We start from the raw sequence: 22222 nt of genomic DNA on the forward strand, positions 1-22222 counted from the left end.
TTATCAAGCTTAAAAGTGAAAATAAAATTTTTTGCATAAGTATTAATATAAAACAGAGGTAAAAGTATGTAAAGTATGTAAATGTAGGAGAGGGTGTTAACACCAATAAAATGTATGCAAGAATAACACAATTAAAAATGATTAAAAACTTTCGCACGAATTGAGTCTGACTGTACCTTGAGGTCTCAGTTCATTAACAAAAAAAACATTTCATAAATGAGACAGTCAAACTTGTTCTCGCACTTTGTTAAGGTGGTAAAATTCTCGGTAAGATCCTTGGGCACATAAGAATGTTTCACTCGAAGATGTTTTCCAATGGAGGAAGACGCATTCTTGTGCTCGTCTACGCGTTGATGCAAATGCCGCCGCGTGTATCCAACATAACCTGCATCACACAGGTCACATTTAAATTGATAAACAAGGGATTGCTGGTTAACGATGGACGGCTTGACTTCGCGCGGTTTCAGATATTTGATCTTGTGACTAACAAACGTAAGCTGGACGGTCACTTGAATTTTCTGACTCAGATCTTTGAGTTGTGCTGGTACAATATCGGCTGAAGTCTGGTCTTTAAATGGCAGAACAACGCGAACAGGATCTAAAAACGTCTCAAAAAACCACCCTAACACTTACCATATTTGTAGACCATGGTGTAATGGCTAATATCCTGTGATGGCTAAGCCAATGAAAACTCTCGAATTGCATTATCCAATGATTCAGGTTTTAATAAACCCGTATATTATGTGGAAGATACTGTTCATACAGGGTCACGGATAAACGTTAAGTACTTTTCTTTGTGGTAGAAAACAGCATGTAGGACGCATTAGCTCGCTTCAAGAAATGTAATCGCTGGTTTAAATATACCTGCGGCTTCTCTCTTTAATGAAAGAACTCAACAATATAAGTTCTCATTATATCCCTCAGTTAGTACGCGCGCTGTGATTGGTCAATTTGGCGGGCCGTAATCTGCTGTATGACCCACTAAAATTTAAAGCTCTTTTGATGCCAAAATGTTTCGTGATTTATCGCCAAGTGTTCTTGGTCCGTACTGTAAGTCACGGATCCTCATTTTTCCCTTCGATTTATAGCCCGCGCGCTTCGCGCTTGGGCCATAAATCGATGGGGGAAAAATTCGGTCCGTGACTTACGGCCCTAGAACTCGGTTAGTAAGAGGTATATATTCAGCCAAAACGTTACCCTTTAAAATTATCGTTACAACCGAAACTTGTTGAAACGCCCCGCGGCCTTGTATTAATCGATATTATATTACTGTACACTAATTGTGTTTTCAAAACCAAGCATACTGCAATCAATGAGAACGTGCTTTTTCGCGACAATTTGATAATTAAATTTGCCGGTTTTTGTTTTACGTTGAAGTTTAGCCTGTAACCAGGCTCCGGCTGGAAGGATCTGACCGCGGCTGAAAGGACCGAGAAGGAACTTAGAGTGAAGTGGCCGAGGGGAGAAGAACGGGAGGAGTACATCTTCCGTGTGTTTTCGGAAAAACAAAAGTTTCACGTTACTCACCTTTTGCGAGAAAAACAAAAGTATGAAGTTAAAAACGTTAGCATAAAAAACAAAAAAGGGGCTGCTCTGGCTGAGATGCACGACTGAAAGCACAACGGAAAGCAACAAGGAGCGTAAAAAAAAAAAAGGAGAAAAGGAGAACGAAAAATGGAACGCACGAGGGAATCAGAAAGGGACCACTGGACAGACCAAGGACAAAAAAATGGCACAAAAGAGACAGGATGGAACACCCAAGAGCGGGCAGTAAATCCAACCAAACTACAGTTTATATAAATTAATTTGAGATTTTTACGTGAGCTCGCCTTCATGGCTTTTCCGATGACCTTTTAAAGCGTGGTCAAAATGTGCTGGACATGACAGATGTAATGCCGTCGTACTCAGCAGTCGTTAAGCAAGACAACCCTTAGTTCCTAGTTGGGTTTAATTGGGTCGACTTTAAAACATTTACTTACATTAAGATACAACAGCCTAAAATACAGCATAATACTTTAAGAATTAGTAAAATGATCTATTTACAATGAAAATCATTTCCTAGATTTCTAGAGTACGATGAAATATTGTGGTACATATAGGTGGGCAGTTATCATTTTCGATACTCTGGATGTGATTATATGAGACAAGTGAAGTGCTAAGGCATCAAGGCATCAAGGCATATTTTCTTTCATAAACTTCTGCAGTGCGTTCAATCGCGCATCAATTTCCATCATCTCCGCTGACCGATTCAGGGACTCGTTCCCAATGTCTTGAAGAAAAGAAAACCAAATGTTAGGATGATAACTGCACTGTCATACAAGTTAGAATAACAAGTCAGCTAACCTCGTAAAGGCGTGGCGTGACGGTGTTTCTCTGAACCTCTGGAGTGTGTTCGACTATTCTCTGGTGTACTTGAATAGCTAGGAAATACGTTAAGAAATTACATGGGAGATTACAATTCCAAAGGGAATTAGAAATTATAAAGTGCCAGCAAAACTCAGCACGGGCCAAGAAGTGAAAAACGATTGGTACACAATTCACGGCAATATGACAAAACACGCATGGCTTTAACACAACACCAATGGCATATAACACAACATAACACTCATGGCAATGTAACACAACACACATGATTATGTAACACAACACACATGGCAAAGTAAGGCAACACACATTGTAGTGTAATACTATGGATACATCAATGAAATTTGCAAAGTAAATAAGCACCAAAATATTTCCCCTAATACGGAACAAACAGCAAATACTGTTGTTTTGCACGACTTTCATCTTTCAACATTATCTCACAGCATTGGTAAACAGTTCTGCTGAGGACATGCAGTCTGGAGAAAAGATCTTTGTGAAAATTTACTGTCAGAATCATTATTTTTAAAGAAGTTTTGCCTTTGGTTGTTGCTTCTTGTAATTTGACTGTGTTAAATATCAATGTTATTTTATGTAAAGTTTAATTCCATATTACGCAAAGGTTAGCTCTTACCAATCATCATTCAGTGCCAAATTCACGAGTTTGCTCATAGAGCTCTTTGATTAAAAAGGAACGAACGATGAAACCTATTCGTGTGTTGCCACACATATCAAAACAAAATGGACTGGACAAATAATCAGAATGCTCCTTTTCACCGGAACTAAAACATGGCCATACCTTACTGTACACCATTCTGTTTCTGCAATTCACCAAGATTCACAAAAATTTAATATCAGTACTCAGATCGGCTTCTTGATTAAGAGTGGATAACCTAAGGCGGGTATTTTTGACAGAAAGGAATTGGTCTGATTTGAGTTAACTAAAAACTGCTCCACATTCAAGGATACGGTACTGTGGCTACTTTCACTGCTGTTCCTCGCTCCTAAAACAAAACACAATAAAATTTAAGTTGCTAGACACTAGGTTAGACAGCGTTTCTGTTTTCTCTGTTTTCTCCTTTTTCCCATGGTAAGAATCAATGTTAACGTTAAATGTCCAGTGTATAAATTACTTTTATTATTAAATGAAGGACAAAAGGAGTAGACAAAGGCTGCTACACGCACATCAAAGTAAACCATACCATATCCGAATCCCCAGGGCTGTACCACGAGTTTTTCTTGGAACCAGTCTTCGTCTTTCCAGCTGAGCCGATAATGGGCCTAGGGCGATGGAAAGAAGTGAACTGATCAAGCCATGGAGGGCCACCGAAATATGAATAAAATAGTTATCTTCTTTGACATAAACTATGTCTGATTCAGTTTCCCCCACTGCGACTTCGCCTTGTTAGTCGAGTAGAAAAATAAATTTCCTTTTCCGTCAATAGTCGTGCTGGTTGCGTGTTTGTGACGAGTTTTAGTTCTTATCACGGGTGACGTTCTCTGATTGGCTACGCTACTCACTATCTATTCTGTGATAGATAGTGAGTAGCGTAGCAGCGTGCTTGTTAACAAAATAACGGCCACTTCTTGGCATTTTCGAGGTGTCTGTGAAGAGGATTTAGGTAAAGTTTTGAACGACAAGCAGATTTATGCTAAAACAATTCGATTATTCGCCCTCGATTTCTGTGCGTGATAGTTGACACGATCTGCACCCTCGTCAACTATCACGCGATAGAAAGCTCGAGCTCAACCTAATTGTTAAATGGAAGTACAGTATTAGTATATTAACCAATAATTATTTCCACATTGCCCTAACTTCCGATTATTTTCGTGACTTGATATTTTCAAATAATCTTTTCTAGTTGCAGGGTTTTTGCTTGTTTTGCGGTTGATAACAATACTGGGAAATAATTTTTTTGGTATTTTCACACAAGGAACTCTACACTGTCCGTGAGGCAACCATGAAGCTACTTATTTTGTAATATAAACTTATTGTGCCTGACAATAAGAGGATATGAAGGCAACATTTACCAGACATGTTTGTAGTCAAGGTCCCTCCCTGTTTTAAACTGTAATTTTAATGACGTCAATTTATCATCACGCATCTCTCTACCTTTTGATGCCAAATGTCATGATAACATCATCAAAGCGACAACTTTAATTAGAGAAATGCTGACCTGGTTTTCACTCGTCGTGGTTTCGTATGTCCGTCTACGTCATCAGACAAGTAGTCTCTATCCACAGAGGACTGGGACGAGCGCCTAGTGCCCAGGCTACCATTGGACGATGTTCTCCTGCCTCCTGGGATGAGAGAAAAGGCTTTGTGATACCTCCCAACTCAAATTCGTTTTCCGATTGGAGGAAAACGTGTCACGTGCCGTTGGTGAAAACTCACTAACTCCCTGGGGCGAAAAAAACTCGCTAACCCCGTGGGAAACAACAACTTGAACTTTCGACTTACACGTGATCAGGTCGTGCTCTTTGAATCTGTAGCAAATTTGTGTGCCAGCCGGCGTCAAGCAAACGATTTTTTCGCAGGGTTTTTTTTTCCTATTTTTGAGTTGGGAGTTATAACAAAACACTTAACGACTGGCTCCGCGGAAACAGTGAGTTTTGTTTGGCTCGACCTCAGTGAGGGTCTCGGGGAAACAAAAATCACTGTTTCTCTTGACGCAAGTCATTAAGCGCTTATTGTTTCCCGTGTGTTCTCTTTTACCGGAGTATTTGTTGCATTATACCTTCGTTTTGGTAACATTAAAAAATAGACAAGCCGAAGTGATGTGAACATGCTTGATTGATAGATTCAAAAGTGAAGAAACGTACGAAAAAGACACTAGAGACTGCGGTGCAATCATCTATTCTGTGATTCCTTCATCACTTGCTGGTGTAGTGACATTTCTTATGCAACAGATTAACAATTCCAAGAGCAAAGACTTCAACTGTCACATGACAATCACCTGGAACAAAACAATAACGCTACATGGACCGTATGCCTGTTTTTCTTGCTCTCGCTGACCCAGGTCAACAACTGCGCTTAGCATGTAACATATGATTACGGTGCACAGTTATCCGCTGAAAATCTACAAAACTTTAACGAAAAGGCAGTCCGCTATTAATATGTGCTTTTTCTAAATATTAAGACTGTAACTTTCTACATAAATAAAGGTTTTATTATATGGCTTGTGTTTGTAGCTGACCTGACGCGCGCGCTGATTGGCTAATTGTAGGGCATTATTCTCCCGTAATGCCCACGGGTCGATTACGGGCCTGCAAAGACAGAGCAAAAAGCCATAATAAACAACTTATTAACCTCGAACTTTCGGTCTTAAAGGGAAAATCTCAAACCTCGGCCTTGCCGTATTGACCGAGCGATAGCGAGGTCAATACAGCATGGTCTCGGTTTGAGATTTTCCGGTAAAGACCTCAATCTCGGTTAATAAGTAGTTATTAATGTTCTCAACTGACTAGCCGGGCCATATTCGTATTCTCGGTATTGGACTGGAACGAGCTTGCAATTGAGGCTAATGTGAGGAAATATCATTAAAAAGAGATTTATGTCATTTGCATTCGAAAAGACTCCCCGCATTAGCCTCAGTTGCATGCTAGTTCCAGTCCAATACCGAGAATACAAAAATGGTCTGTTGACAGGAGGATGAATAGCCTGCAGGTGTTCATTATTTGCAAAAGCACACAAAGCGAACGAAACTGCGGCCAAGTGCGAAAAATAAGCTTCATCTCCTTTTTTTCTCATCCCTCCCCACTTCTACCAATTTTTTTGGCTCGCCTCAGGCGCGCTCGTTTGCTCGCTTGCTTGTTCAATCTCCACAACTCGAAAATGGGAAAGAAATTTCTGCAACGCAGGCTAAAGTATGAGATACAGATAATAAATTAAGTAAAAACAAATCATACCCGACCACAAGCTGGGGTTCTTTCTTCCTGACCCTGGGCCTTTACGAGGTAAGCGATCTGCTGATAGGGACCTTGAACGAGCTCGTGTCCCAGATCCACTGGAATAGGATCTTTTTCGCCTATATTGTCAAATAATTAAAGACCACAGGTGCAATGTCTACTCAATACATACTTTAACTTAGTAAAACCTACTAAAAATATATATATAACTATTCCCTGGTGCATGTTGCCTCTGCTTTCAATTATCCCAAACTGAAACAGAAAAAACAAACCACTCCAAGCTAACTAACTATCATGGACACTACTGTGATAAACTTCTTATTTGTTTAAAATGAATACATGTTTTCAAGATAATTGAAGAATGTTGTGATTTTATCCCATTGTCATCATTGTCACTTCATTTTGAAGCATGAATAATTTCGTTTTCGCATTTTTAAGCTGCTCAGTTCTTCTAACATTAAGTCCCGATAGTAGCAGGTTCGTAATAATGCAGTATTTCTTTGTCTACAGAAACATAAGCCATGTTGCTTTGTTCAACTCACCCTCTGGCTTCGTCCATCTCCTTCTGTTTCCTTTGCTTTTCTTTGACATATCTTTGCAGTCATTAAGAAATATTTCAGTGGACAGGACAAGCACGTTAAATTGTGCAAAGTTCTTCCGTCATGTATCTGTTCAGTAACTAGAATTAATAGTTACTTTTCGGAAATCAAAAGGATACGCTGTTGGGTCAAACCGTGGAGCTCTTCCAACTAGAAATATGTATCAACAGGATTAGAAAATGGTTCAAAGCCTTAAAAATACTGAATGCCACAAAACAACAATTGATTCAGACAGGCTTAAGTATCAACACCGAGTTATGATGCACGCGGAAAGTTTGGAGAGCACTAAGGAAGCGTAATGCATCAGTCAATTCCAGCAGTGCCCATCCCCCCCCCCCCCCCCGGGCAACCGCGGGACATATGCTCACGTCAGTCCCGGGGGTGGGGCATTCGCAATTTTATCGCGGCCTGGGGGCTGGGCATTTGCGCATCCCGAGGCGATCCCCAGGCATTTGACACACGTTTTTTCGAAAGTGCTATGGATGAGTTCGTCGGGAAAGACGAGGCGTTTGTCGAACAATGGCTTGTCCGTCAGGGACTATAGAAATTTTTAGATGTTTTTAAAGGTATGTTTTCTCAATTTTAGGTATTTCTTCAACGAACTGTTTATAATCAAGTATTGAAATAAAATATTAAAGTTGTGAGATTTCTAAAACAATGATAATTGTTTTATTGCAAACATTGTTAACGGGATTGTCGTTGTTCTAGTCGAAATATTCAAAACAAATGGTTTTTATACAACAAAATATTTAACGTCACGCTATCCTCTAGCAAACTGTTAAAAACAAAATATAAAGAAATATAATCAGAATCAACTAACACGTACTGTTGTCCTTGAAGTCTTACCGTTGCATTAAAATACTGAAATGTTGAACGCTTTATTCACTGATTAATAAAAAACTGCAGAGGTGTTGGAAGGCAACGATCTCGGGGGCGGGGCATTTACCCTCTTTCTTTTTCCCCACCCTGGGGCATTTAGACAGCTTGTGTGTCCCCACCCTGGGGAATTTGCCCATTTTTTAAAAAAAAAAAATGCTAATGCCCAGGGGTTAGCCCTGGGGGGTGGGGATGGACACTGCTGGAATTGACTGACACATAAGAGTTGCTCGAGATGCAGTTGAGAGCAAGTCTAACTTCTGTTCAAACTTCCCGAGTGCTTCTTGTACACTAATGCATGAATCAATTGTTTAATAACATTACTGATAGAAATGAAGAGGCGCACCATGAACATGCATCACTGGATTATGATGTACACTTAGTTATGCTGACCTTCATAGAGCAGCTTTTCTAGCTAGGTCATAACTTTGTTTTGGTACAGTATACTCTGCGGAAAGACGAGTCAATCACTGCCTCCTATGTTTTTAATGGCCTTGTAAATAAAACTTTTATTTATGATTGTTTGACAAAACAGCATATTGAAGAATATCCTGCTTTTTCAGTTCTAAAACAATGCAGAAAAGAAATTATGTGGCATTTTATGTGGTACTGAACATGTCTTGAGGTTATAACCACTTTAAAGCTATATTAGTAAGTCTGCTGTTTTATAGGTAAAAAGACTGAGTGAAAAATACTTTTCATAGTTTCACATTGTTGTTTGTTGATGACATTTGTGAAAATACAATACCCTAATGAGAGATGGATACCCGTCAAGCAGATCATCAAATGAACAAAACAAGCAGCTCCTAGAACTCACCTGCTGGTGAAGGTGTTCTACTGCGCATGCCTGAAGACTGTTTAGAAGGTGGTCTCCTTTCTTGAGAAATAGAACGTCGGGGAGCCCGGCCTCTCCTAGCAGCTGAGCTACTACTTTGGGCTGGTGATGGTCTAGTTCTGAGAATTGAAAAAAGACTCAACTTGTTCAATGTTCTTTCACACATTTTACATGGGTGATTTTTAGCAGTGTCTTTAGTCAAAATGGCCCTATGATTGTGTGGTAAATCACAGCAATCAGTACATGCAATGACATCACAAAATATCTTCACTTCTCCATGTCTATGGGACAGGTGAGATTGACAAAAAATTTATTTTAAAACATGCTTAACCTCAATGAAGCAAGTTGATTACCATAAGAAAAATCTAAGAAAGGTAGAACCCCCGGAGACACCTCCCATATATAAGCTATATGGGTCCAGGGGCCGTGAGGGTATGTGCCACTGTGAAGGGTATGGTTTTAAGGCAGGTTAGTCTGGGACAGGGTAGAGAAATTAGATAGTTTTTGTCTAGAATACGGTACAATTTACCAAATAAGTAGCTAGTGTATAAAACGATTTAGTCCAGAACAGGGTTCTTTACTCAGGGTCCATAATAGAAACTGAAACTCAGAAGTGACTTTGTAAGATATTGGTTTAGTTAGTGTATGTTAGACTACAATAGTGATAAAGTTTTTGCATTGAAAATAGTCTGGGATAGGGTATGGGTATTTTGTTGATTATTTTCTTCAGATTAACACTAATACGGTGCAGATGAGTCTTGCCTATTTTTATTCAGCGGTATTTTTATTCAGTGGTCTCGGTTAACTTAAAACTGGACAGTTGATCAAGCAGCAACTATTTGGCACTTGTATATAAATGCAATCAAAATGTATGTATGAGTATTAAATAAAGTTGTTGTTGTTGTTGTCATTGTTGTATTAACTTTGTAAGATAGCTGTTTAGTTAGTATATGTTAGACTACAATAGTATAAAGATTCTGCATTGAAATTAGTATGGGATACCATAGGGGTTATTGGTGCTTAGTCTAGAATAGCAGGGCTTAAAAAACAACTTGAATTCTAGCTTGCCCTTTGGACAAGCAGCTCTCGAATCTGCCAAATCTTGCTTGCCCTTATTTAAATGGCAGACACTTTGCCTGGTACTTTGCCCATTGGGGAAGTAAGACTGAAAAGTTACTTGTCCCGACCGGCAGGAAAATGTTCTTGTCCGGGACAACCGGACAGCACTTTTTCTGAGCCCTGAATAGGGTTGCAAAATCAAGGTGATCATGGTCTAGATTAGAGTAAGGGTTTCAATGTCCCAAGGGCACAACTCTACCCAAAGATTTAAAGAGTACCCCTCCTGGTAGAATTTCAATTTATAATATAGACTCTTCAGAGAAAAGAGAACACTCACCCTCGTTTTAATACTGCAAGTTCATTTGTTAAGCTTCTACATCTCGCTCTTAAATTACGCTCATTTGCACGGATTTCTTCTAGCTGCAATATAAATTATAGAATAATGATCATTAACAACCTGATAATTAGGGTGTGCTTATCTCCTGTTGTGGATATACCACCGACATGTGACCGATATGTCTCTATGAAATATTGACTGACACTCAGCCCATAGTTGGTTGATATATTGACCGACTATAGCCCGGTTGTCAACCGATTCTCGACTGACTATCGACTGACTGTTGACCGACTGTCCACCGAGTGTTGGCCAATAAATAGGTTGCCTATCAACAGACTCTCGACCGATATATCAACCAACATTTCGGACAAGACAGTAAACATGATCCACAAATTCTTTGCAAATTGTCTAACAGCAGTTTGTTACTTCCTTGTGTGGTGCTTGCTTGGATCAATAATTTGTGGAAACTCACTTCTTAACATCCAAGGTTTTCATTTGCCAAGTTGAACAGAATTCTTTTGGTGGCCTTAGTTGGAGTATTCATACTGTGAAGAAGATATTGGCTTTTGAAGACTGCATCAATTCATGGTGGCAAGAGTGCTAATGAGTCCATACATTCTTTAAAAAGTTGAATTTTCAACCCTTCATCACACAAAATGTTGGGCTCAAATTCCTTGGGACAGTTTAACTCTGTACTTTCAATGTAAGAACCGACAGTTCAATCAGAAACTGAACAGCTTACACCAATGATGACAATATAAAGATTCCTTTAAGGAGCAGTGAAACAATGAAATGATCGTGAATCACTTTACACATATTAAGTTTTCAGATTAGTTTTAAGTGAAATGATAATGTGAACAACACCAATAAAAAAGCAAAGCTGATATAAACACCATAATTAAGATTTGTGTTTCTATGAACAAACCAACTTGGCATGTTAACAATGGATTAGAGCTCCTACAGACCTTAACAGACTTGAACAAAATGAATTAAAACAGAAGTAAAATTCTGGCCAAAAGTAGTTCTGATGTGTTCCATTATGGAAGACTTGACTAAGAGGGACAGGTTGCTCTGTATAAAGTCAAGCTTACATATCATAAACTTGTGCATTTTGTTGTAACACTGTTGTATGTCAATCTTTAAGTGGATAAATAGAAAATACAAATACAACTGGTACTTGTTATGTCATAAATAAAGTTGTGGATTTCATGAGTGAAAGGGATACTGCTGCCATTATTTCACTGTTAACTCACCTCCTCAACTACATTCCTATGTTCTTCATTTTTTTTATTGATTGTTCTTTGATATTTGTTTTTCTCCTTCATTAGTTCACTCTAAATAATGAAAAGTAAGCGGATTATGGAGTTGAAAGTCAATTATTTTCCAGAGCAAATGGCCCAAACTGGAGACTACAAAAATTATATAATTATGTTATAATGTTATTACTGTTTTACTGGTACAGGCAGTAATTAGAATACTAGGCAAATGTTAGTAGCATTCAATGGAACACAGTCGAGTTCTTAAAAGTAATTGGGAAATCCGAAATGCATAGTTTTTATTAACAATAATTATATCAATTTCTAAAACTATGCAGAAACAACAAATTAAAATATTTATTATTTCCTATAATATTACAAAAATAATTTGGAAAAGAAAACATAGATTATAGTAATTACACCACAAAGAAACATAGAGTAACATGTTAGTGTGGGTTTCGATCACAAAGAATTAAGATACTTCTACCTGTAGGTCCTCTGGTCGAATAATGTAGTTTAGAAAACAGCCCCAAGAAAATACGTGTACTGATTAGTTAAAAATTGTGTTTCTGTAACTCCATAGAAACACAGAACTAGCACGAGCTGTTGATGTAATGATGGCGCGAGGAAAGAGAATTTACATTTTGATGACCAAAGTAAAAAGTTGTTTCCCTTTTTTTTGTCGCGGCATTTTCTAAAAGAAATAGGAAACATGTTCTCCGTGGTTCGATCGAGTTATAGAAACACTCGTGAAAGTTTGGGTGAACTTGAAAAAGCTGTGGAAACACTTGCCTGCAGCTCGTGTTCCCACAGCATTTCTCGTTCTCCCAAACTTCCACTCGTGTTTCTATAACTCAGTAGAAACGTGGTACATGTTTTCTATTTCTAAAGCAATAATGTATACCTAATCCTGCATGTTACCCAAGGGATATTGCATTTTTTAAACTTACCTCAAGATTCTGTACAACTTTTTTTAACACTCTGATTTCCTTGGCTGTGTTTGCTTTGGAAGTATGTTTCACTTCCCGTTGAAATGTCTCAAACTTCTTTTCTATTTCCATCTTTTCCTTGGCCAACTTGTCATTCCTAAATGACCAAACATTAGATAAGTAGACATTTTCCATCCAATTTTCATCATAACATCCAGAAATGTTACAGCCTTGGTATTAAAAGAAATTTACTCACTCCTTTTGAAGGTGAGTCAGTGCAGAGGTTCTTGAACCTTTCATGAGCTGCAAAATACATGTGTTGGTTAAAAGTAAAGCCTTTGGCTGGGTGCTAACTAAAACAGCTGAGTGATCTTCCAATACTTACCTGTTCTTTAAGACGTTGGTTTTCTTCTCTTAGTTTTCTTATAGTCTCTTGTAGCTGCACTGGATCTGGTTTTCCCACATATGGCAAAGGAAGTGGGTAATGTATCCTGTAAGTATCATTTGTGACAGGATCAACTTAACTCTGCATCTCTGAGGGGAGGGTGGGAGCCGGGGGGAGGTACTCCCTTATATGGGCTACATAGGTATGTGCACCCCTAAAGGATATGGATTTTCAGGTGTTTTGGTCATAAATAGGGTATGGTTTTCGCACTCTTGTCTTGAATTGGGTACGTTTTTTAAGAAGAAGCCACTTTTTCATCATTCCCAAAAAGAACATCAACAAAATCCCTTTACAAATTATGTTTACGGCAGTTTGACATTAGTCTGAACTAGGGAACTAATTACAAGGCAGGTCTAAAATGGGGTATCGCATTTTTGGTCTGGTCATAAATAGGGTAGGGAAAATTGCAGATTTTGGTCATAAATAGAGTAAGGGATTTGGGAAGAGGACGCACACCCCCAGCCAATTTTTCTGAGAGTACCCACCCTGGGGGTGGGAGGGAAGAGGAAAAGCAGTCAAAGCTCAATATGGCAAGGGGTGCCACACATCACATTCAAAACACTTGCATACATTGGTATGTTTGAATATTCAGTCTAATTGCCCTTTAGCTACATGTTCTGCTACACTCACAAGCCCAAGTGTGTTTCAACTCTATACAATTTCCCCTTTGTAGTGATACAAAAGTTATTGAAGGCCTTTTCCACTTAAAAAATTTAACTGATGCTGTTAGCCACCTTCTTACACCTAATAACACCAGTGCATATTCACACAGGCAAGCAGTTCTCAACTGATAAGATTCATAATGCCAATTTATAAAAGTTACCTATAGCTAACCTGTCAAATTCAACAGTATATGTCATAATAAGGTATCTCTTGGAATGAAGTTGTGATCTTGTTTTTGCACCAGGAATATGCTGTGTTCCAAAGCCAGTTCTGTGATGTTGTTGTTTACGCAATGATTCAAGGTCACCATACGTCAAAAGGTCCACAGATACTGAGTTACTACTCTGAGAAAAATTATAATCAACACAGTGAATTACTAGAAGAACAAGAGAAGGAGTCATCTATTTATTTCCACGACTAGATTAAATACCAATTGCTTTATTCAGTGCCAGAGACTGTACGCTATTATAGAGAATGTAAGGATATGCTATTATTGTTCCAAAACAAACTTACATTTTATAGTTTTAACACAAGTCATACAGGGATACTTTCCACCATAAATCATATTAAAAAGTCTGATATTCAAGTGGTACAACTTATTTATCTAATTTTATTTATTTTATATAAATGTTTGACATATAATGTTAATCAATGCAATCAATGACTAGAGGATTGTAGCCACACTTTGTTGACAGTTACACTTTGATCATCAGCAATAAGCATAAATGACCAATATCATTCAAATGACTGATCATTGATTACCCTCTGATTACACATCAATGTCACTGATTTATTTATTCTGGTCTTTGATGACCAAAAGTTACTTTGGTTCACTTCAGGAGAAGAGAACAATAGCAAACATGCACCAAATTCATGCATTCAACCTTTACTAGCCTCATTCTGCAAGACCCAAGTTTAAACTGAACAGATTAAATGATTATGGTGGGGGTGTTACTAAAAATGCTGTTAATATCAGAATGGTGTTGAACTTAAAAGTTTAGTCTTATTGTTTTGCTACTAGATTAACTTGTTTAACACCACTATGAACACGTACAAGATTAATTCAATAAGGTTATTTGAATAGCAATTTTATCAATCATTCAGTTATGAGTTAGACTATGAGTAGTCCCTCGTTTGCTGAGTGCATCGTGCGTGACACAAAAGAAAACTGCGAACAAAAAAACCTGGGGGTGAGAAGCACGCAAAAGGTGAGACTACCGACTAAGATAGAGAGTTTGGTCTTTCATCGCTAAGTGAGTTTTTGGTGTAAATTTTCAATCTAATTACACGTACCCAATAGGATTCCTTATCTTAGCGTCCTCTTATTATCGCCTGTTGTCAATAAGCCCAGGAAATGTCTTGAGTGAAATCACTCTATTCTTCAACTAGCCAAGCAAAACCAAGTCGCAAGAAGTATATCTTTGTTTAGTGTTCGTAAAGTGAAACTGCCAAAGAAGTTTTGAAAAGAAGACAACAAAGGAGGTATCTTGTAACAATTTTTGCTGCATCTGTAAGTGTAAATTTTAATGTTGTTCCAGGCAGAGTTTTTACAAAGAATTATGTTATGTATTAGACAGAGAAGATCACCCAATTGCAGGACTTAACATGTTTGCCGATAACAGCAGAATGTTTCAAGCGAATGTCCCTTTTCACGTGAAAGTCCAGTTTAATCTTCCAAATGGACAGCAGGAAAGCCAAGCTCAGTCAATTCATATGCACTGAAATTATTGTTCTTCAATGATGAAGTTGAGCGATGAAATCACTAAAATGTCTGCATTCAGGTTTGAGGCGGAAAGCTTTGCAAAACAAAACACTTGATAGATCTAACTCTTTCCATGACCTCTTGGTAAAATCGCAAGAACATCACAGCCTGTGAGATGCAATTCCAATGCTTTGATTTGCTGCGGCTCCAAAGCTTTCTATTCTCACAAAGTGAGATAAAAATTCCTCCAAGACGTCACATGCATCTTGAATGTTGACAACACATTGTCAATTATACTCCTAACATAAGGCAAGGCAATCATATTTTTGCATTGTGAGAGCAATGCATAATTCAAACTCTCTGGCTTGGTCGGTAGTCCCTCCTTTCGCATGCTTTGCACCCTCAGGATTTCACACAGCCTTCTTTTCTGGTGGTTTATTTACAGTCTTGCTCAACAAACTAAGTGAAAGAGGAACTACTTGTAGTTCAGTTATGAGTGGTCAAAACACAGGATTCTACTGTAGAAATAATACTTGCCTTTGAAAGTGCATTTTCAAGCATGTTGACAAACACCGTAAACTGCTTGAAATTCCCAGTTTTATGGGTCAAGTCTTCAATATCTGAAAATAAATATAACTAAGCTTACATAATCCTTAGGACTCAATCAAGGCAAGTAACTGATGCAACCATAAAATTAGACTGTCAACTAATATTCAGAAGTGAGCTGCCAAAGTCCCAGAAATTATAGCAGGGAATTAACCAATTATTGAAAACTTGAATTGGTAACCACACTGCAGACTGCAGACTGCAGACCGGGGGTAAAATGCAAACTGCAGACTACAGACTTTATAAGTAAATACTGTGTTATTTCCAGTATCGAGTGCCAACTGTAAACAGGGTTATTCAGGCTAATCGCAGTGAAAGTCTGCAGTCCAGTTAGCCTGAATATCACTCAGGTTAGCCTAAATAACGCTCAGGCTAGCCTGTTTAAATTTACGGTTGGCTCTCAGTGATTCAGCTAAAAAGTCTATAGTCTTCAGTCTGCATTTTACCCCCGGTCTGCAGTCTGCGTTTTACACTGGTAACATGTTAATTATGTTATTTAAGTTCGCATCAAAAGGAACAGTGATTAAAGACTCATGTCTTTTACTTCCAACTTACATCTGGCATCAAACTGTCCTCTCCATTGATCGGATGTAAGCCTGTCTTCGACTTCAAGGACAAATATTTCTTTGTCGCTGTCAATCATGAGGGTGACAACGTACTCTATCCCGCGAAATACATGCCTAGAACTCACAACGGACGGATCAATTCCTTCGGATCTCACGCTAGAATTCATATCGGTATGTATTCGCTTAGCTTAACTGTAGTACCAACTGTAATAACTGTCAGTTAATTAGTATACTGCTTTCACTTTCTCTAAAATAATTCAACAGTATAGCATTATTACGCTTCTCTTCTTCTCCAAGTTTGTATTTAGCGGGAGAACGATTTAACGGCCATTACGATCCCAGAAACCATTGCGGGCGGGACAAGAAGCAAGGGGTGGCTGCAAAGTAAAATGGCGGCCTGACTCAAGAAAAGAAACTGCACGTGGAATCTTGTACTAAGCTTGTATTTATTTCAGCCAACGATGCCAGCTCCAACAGGAGAACAAAGAAAAAAATGTCACGCAGCACGAGATAGTTACTTCGCTTGTTTGTCGTCGAATGGTAACGATGAGTCAGCGTGCACTAAAGAGAAGGATGAATTCAATTCTCTTTGTCCAGCAACCTGGGTAAGTAGAGCTGCTAATGGGTATTTATACTGACTCTACCGTAGAATCACATTGATGCATCTGTTTCATGTTGTGCACTCCTATGAACGAGACAAATGACGTTGTTAAATGTTCAAAACTCAAGTAACATGGAATTTACATTGGAGCTCCCTGTCAGTGATAAGATTCCTTTTATTGGCATTGAAATTGTCAAGAGTGGGACTAGACTTGAAACTCAAGTATACAGGAAACCAACAAACCCTGGCTTACTCGTACAATTCCACAGCCACTCTGATAAACCCTACAAAGACTCTTTATTAAAGACAATGTTACACTGCGCAGCAGAAGCGTTCAATTTAGAATGCGACAAATAATTGTGCTCTATTTTCTGTTGCTTAGACTATCCCAGGGTTCTCATAGATTCCATCATTAGTAATTTTCTTCCTAATGTATCCTGATGTATCAGAACATGCCAGGTTGTAGACAAGAAAACTGAAAGCAGTTGTAAGATTAGAATTAGTCTTCCTTTTAAGGACATTTGCGCTAATTGTTTCTGCGCATCCTTACTGCACACGCAAATTCACATGCCATGTCATGCATGAGAGTGCACGCTAAGTAATAAAATGAACAATGGTAGGGCAGATGGCCATTACCATAGCTTTGCCTGGATTTAACGATCTTGGACGTTTGGTGGCCCCTACCTTTCTTTCCAGAAACAGATTTCATTTACAATTTATCTCCACATTGTCCAAAAATAAACAAAAAATCAATGCGGGAAGTTAAAAAAAATTCAAGATTTCTGTCCAGGGGACATCAAATCCTACCATCTTGCGGTTACAAGGCACGTGAAACTATGGCCACTAAATGCGAACTTGTTCTTTAAGGAACCTCACCAGTTGACTATTCACTTAATAGGGTCACTTAAACAATATTTGGCAGGAACATTTCACTTCAAAGATCTAATTGCAATATTTTGGGCTCACAGACACAGTGGCCCTATTCACTAACAAAGCCCGATTTTTTCAGATTTAGGGTGTTCTCCCGCGCATGTTCTCTCCAAACGAAGTTGGTGAACCCCATTTTTTTTACATTTCTGACATAACTAACTCTTCATCTTACAGTGGTAAAGGTCTCCCGAGATGTCCGCATGATACCTTTCACCCGTTGATCAGCAGGGAATTTTGAAGGGGCGGTCTGCGTGGAAATACGTTTTGTCAGTAGAAGCGCCTAAAGAACCACAACCTATTTGGAATAAAAATACTGGGTGGAAGAAATATCAAAGTTTATCCCCTGAGAATTTGGATCAAAGAAATCAGCGATGACAACAAGAAAGAATTTATTTGCTTTCATTTGTATAACAACATGCAGAGAAGTATCGTGTTGTTGGATATTGTAACATCACATGAAATACTGTTTCAATCTGTAGCGATCCTGATACCTCTAAACGCATCAATGAAAGAAATCTTAGCCCACCGAAGAAAACTATTTTGGTTCCCACGGCAAGACTATTTTTGAACCCAGCGACAAAATTACTCTCAACCCAGGGACAGGAGTAATTCTGGCCAAGCTGAAAAACAATTCGGAGGGTTGCTAAAATATTTTGAATCCAGGAACCAAAACAATTCGAAGCCTAGCGGTTAGCGACAGAAATCAATTTGAATACTATGCCGCAACAAAACAATTCCCAACCATGCGAAAGAAGTTTATTTAAACCTCAACAGCACAGATAAAAAAAATCGGAGTGTAGCGATCAGCTTAGAAAATAACTCAACAAAACAACAGCTCAGAGCAAAGTGATCAGCGACAGAAATAATGTTGAATAACGGTACAGTGACAAATTGAAAATAGCTCGCAGTGAAGCGATCTGCGACAGAAATAACTTGGAATCTAGCAACAAAACAGCTCAAAGTGGGAAGACCAGTGACAGAAATAATTTTGAATACAACAGCAAATCCCTTGGAGCTGCTTGGAGAGTAGCGCTCAGCAAGAGGAATAATTTTGAATGCCGGCACAGCGACTAAACAACTAGAAAAATGGCAATCATGGAAATGTAGCAACAAAACTAGTTGTGAGTACTGGTACAGCGACAAAACATCTCCTGTAGCTCAGAGTGAAGTGATCAGTGACAGAAACCCAGGCAGAAATAATTTTAAATTCACAGGGAAACAGAACTACTCAGAGTGCGGTAGCGATCAGCGACAGAAACAATTTTTCTATTCAACGACAAAATAACTCGTATACAAGCAACAAAAATGATTTTGAACCAGCAACTAAAGTACACTGAACTGAGCGAAAGAGATAACTTCTTCTGACTGCTTTTCCGACAGAGGAAACCATGCCACGTTTTCTTCACCTTCGGTTAATTTGGACTAATGTAAGCTTTCTCTCTTCAGCGTGAGGAGAAAATCTCGTTGTCATTGCCAACATCAATGTCGAAGTCCATCGGCTTGTAAACTCCATTTAAAAAAGCCACAGTCCACAACAGCAGCCACGACCTTTATAATATGTTCCGCCGGAACGCTTTGTTGTTTTTGTGGACCACTCAGAACTGCATTTCTGCCCATGCATGTGGCATTTTATTCCCACAAGGAGTTATGAAAATGTATCTGCCACTTTGATTTATCCATCCAGAAATACCAACTCTCTCTAATGTACCCGTAAAAGGTGGTTCTATCGACAAAGCGTATTTCCCCATGGACTGCTGTTTCTAAATTGCCTGATTACCCAAAGAATGGTACCATGCAGACGTAAAAGGAAATGCACTCCAGCTGTTTTCGGCAACCCTAAAATAACTTAAGTGGAATTGACATATCCCAAGGCCTGGACTGGGAGCTTCTCTCTCTGTCCCTCATTTTCTCTTGGCATAAGATTGGCCCCATATTACAACCTGTTTTTGCGAGCAGGAAATTAGAACAAGACCTTAAGCCTTGAGAAATTAAGCCATCTATTGTTAATCAGCAATGCGTTGTGTACCATTTATGATGTGATCTGTGCAAGGCAGATTATGTGGGCTATACAGCCCGCCACCTTTTTTAACATGTTGCTGAACACAAATACTCAGCAACTGGGAAACATTTTCTTGAAGCTCACGGCAGTACTCACCTACTGAATGAGAGCCATTTTACTATTTTGTGGAAGTGTCAGAGCAAATTGGATTGTTTATTATTGGAAATGCTTTACATCAGACAGACAGACAGACAGCCTGACGGACTGACTGTGCCCCAGCATTTATTTAAAAATATCCCACTTTGTGAATAACTCATAACTTATAATTGTTATCACACTTGATATTTCTAGGTGTCTTATTTTGCCAAGAAAAGAGTTTTTGATGATTACAAGAGGAAACTGAATGAAGAAGGATTCATTCCAGCAGATCAACTGCCATCAAAGAACAAGCAATGACGGCTATGTAAATGGAAAACAATGGAATCCACACTTACTGTGGTGGTTTTTCTACTTCATTTACAGCTCCATGAGCATTAATTTAACAACTTACTTGCAATATATCAAACAATACACAAGTTGATTTTGTGTGCCATAAATCATTACACCACTATAGCACCAGTGCTTTTTAGGATCTAAAATAGAACTGGTGGTTTTGTTCCCAATGGAAGAAACACGTTTTTCATCGATGATGTAAGCTCAGCCAAATACAAGTATCCAAATCACGCTTTTGTTGTTTCTTAATTAGGCTTTTTTCAGTGTGGCTGTATAAAATTTAGATAAGCACAAGGTACGAGAGTGTTGTCTTGAAATCTTCATTGAATGGTCTTTCAGGGACAATAATTATTTGAACCAAACCTTAACTCTCTATATCATGGTAATGTGCATTGAAAGGTCATTGTATATTTGTTAAAACAGTCTGAACGCAAAAACAGAATGTGAAACGTGTGGCTTACCTTATATTGTAATGTTACCCTCTTTCAATGGTTGGCTCGTGTGTTATTTTCTCTCCGACTTTGAACATCCCTACATCCCTGTCATGAGCAACGGCGTTCACGGTGTATTGACATTAGTATGTTTTACCGCTTGTATATGCCGTCTAACTAAGCCGAAGTTGGAACTCTAGTTTGAGTCAACATCAACCTCTTCCAGAGGAGGAGCAGCGAACAAAAAAATAGACGAAGTTTGGTTTTATTTGGAGGCGGGGACGTTCTTTTTCCTCCCTGCAACACTTAGACATTTCAGAAGCATTCAACTTCACTCCAAACCAACTAATTGAACTTCTCTTGCGGACTCACCCACTCCAATGGTCAGTAGGTCTAGTTTGGGAGAAGATTCATCCCCTCTAAAAGCGCCTTAACACTTCTTAACTATGCAATGAAAAGACTCGAGGAAAATTTACGTCTTCAAGGACGTCTTGATGAAATTAATTGGACACCTATGTCAATTAATTTACCGCAACGTTGTCTCGTGCTTTTCGACGTTAGTTTCTGCGCAAAACGTCACAAGAATGGCTGATTTTGCTTGACACCACTTCAAAATTGTTAGAAAGTTGACTAAAGTTAGATCGGAGAATCGAGTATTGAAGGCCTGGAGAAAGGAACAGGTCAAGACGCCCCCGGCATTTCCATCGATTAACTTTTTACAGAGAAACAAAACAAGTATTTTGAGGGACTACAGGATTACAACGATGGAAGTGGATTACAGTCCATCAAATCAAAATTGCTACTGTCGTAAAATATTGAATCTTTTAGGTATTTTTTTCTTTTAACTAAATAAATATTTGACCACTCACCCTATGGGCCTATTGAGGAACAATGAATGGAAAAGAACAATGAAACAATATAAATGAAGATAACACTTTTAAAAATCTAAACTGGTGGAAGGCAGACCAGTTGGCCCACAGGACTACAGAGAACAACACCAAACGATTTGAACCCGCATCTCCGGTGTTTCAACTGCTTGACATTTTAGCTGGCCGAATACGCAAGGCTTTTCAAGGTCACCTGACATCTAACCAGGACGACGACACTGTTTCATAATCAGATTAAACCAACCTTATTTCTTAGGGAAAGTGAAAAAGCTCGTCGTCGTGGTTCACATTCTCTAAGCCTTTCCTTTTGTCTCCCATACCCCGCTCGTCGTCCGCCTACTTTTTCGATCGTCCCAAGTGACCGAAAGCCAGGAACAGGCTATCATTCTCTACACCAGACTACGCAGACATTTGGCCAGTTCATCAGTGAAATGTAAAATGTACATAACTATTATTCTGGAGCTCGTTTTTTAAGGCCCCGTCCACACCACGCCAAGGAATTTAAAAACACAACAGTTACCGCTCATGTTGTATTTGTATTTGAGTAAAATTCGGGCAGGGGAATATCATGATCATCGTGACGTCATCGTTTTCAAAATACTTTCCGTCAAAAAGGCAAAGCTGGCTTTTTTCAAATTCCTCCAGTTTGAAGAGCGTTTCCGGAATAAAGCTCCGTTTTCGTGACGGATTAGGCCCGAGGGGGGGGGGGTACTCCCAGAAAAGTTGGGTGGGGGTGTGC

At 38.8% G+C, this 22222-nt stretch overlaps 2 protein-coding genes across 2 annotated transcripts; one reads left to right on the forward strand and one right to left on the reverse strand.

The window, feature by feature from the left end:
- Nucleotides 1-1930: 1930 nt before the first annotated feature.
- Nucleotides 1931-16457, reverse strand: LOC110060478 (centrosomal protein CCDC61-like). The gene is made up of 17 exons (XM_020767296.2): nt 16133-16457; nt 15509-15591; nt 13441-13613; nt 12547-12652; nt 12418-12464; nt 12183-12318; nt 11230-11310; nt 9977-10059; nt 8563-8699; nt 6989-7019; nt 6813-6863; nt 6271-6389; nt 4539-4662; nt 3564-3642; nt 3331-3365; nt 2344-2420; nt 1931-2269 (listed from the first exon to the last, which is right to left on the reverse strand). Exons 1-17 carry the CDS (start codon nt 16308-16310, stop codon nt 2172-2174), a joined length of 1638 nt encoding a protein of 545 aa, XP_020622955.2. The 5' UTR covers nt 16311-16457; the 3' UTR covers nt 1931-2171.
- A 42-nt stretch (nt 16458-16499) lies between these two features.
- On the forward strand, nt 16500-20607 carry LOC110060972 (cytochrome c oxidase assembly factor 6 homolog). The gene is made up of 2 exons (XM_020767820.2): nt 16500-16748; nt 20025-20607. Exons 1-2 carry the CDS (start codon nt 16605-16607, stop codon nt 20127-20129), a joined length of 249 nt encoding a protein of 82 aa, XP_020623479.1. The 5' UTR covers nt 16500-16604; the 3' UTR covers nt 20130-20607.
- Nucleotides 20608-22222: the final 1615 nt, after the last annotated feature.

This window comes from Orbicella faveolata, unplaced genomic scaffold, assembly GCF_042242905.1.
Source record: "Orbicella faveolata isolate gen_17 unplaced genomic scaffold, um_ofav_v1 contig_24, whole genome shotgun sequence".
NCBI lineage: Eukaryota > Metazoa > Cnidaria > Anthozoa > Scleractinia > Merulinidae > Orbicella > Orbicella faveolata.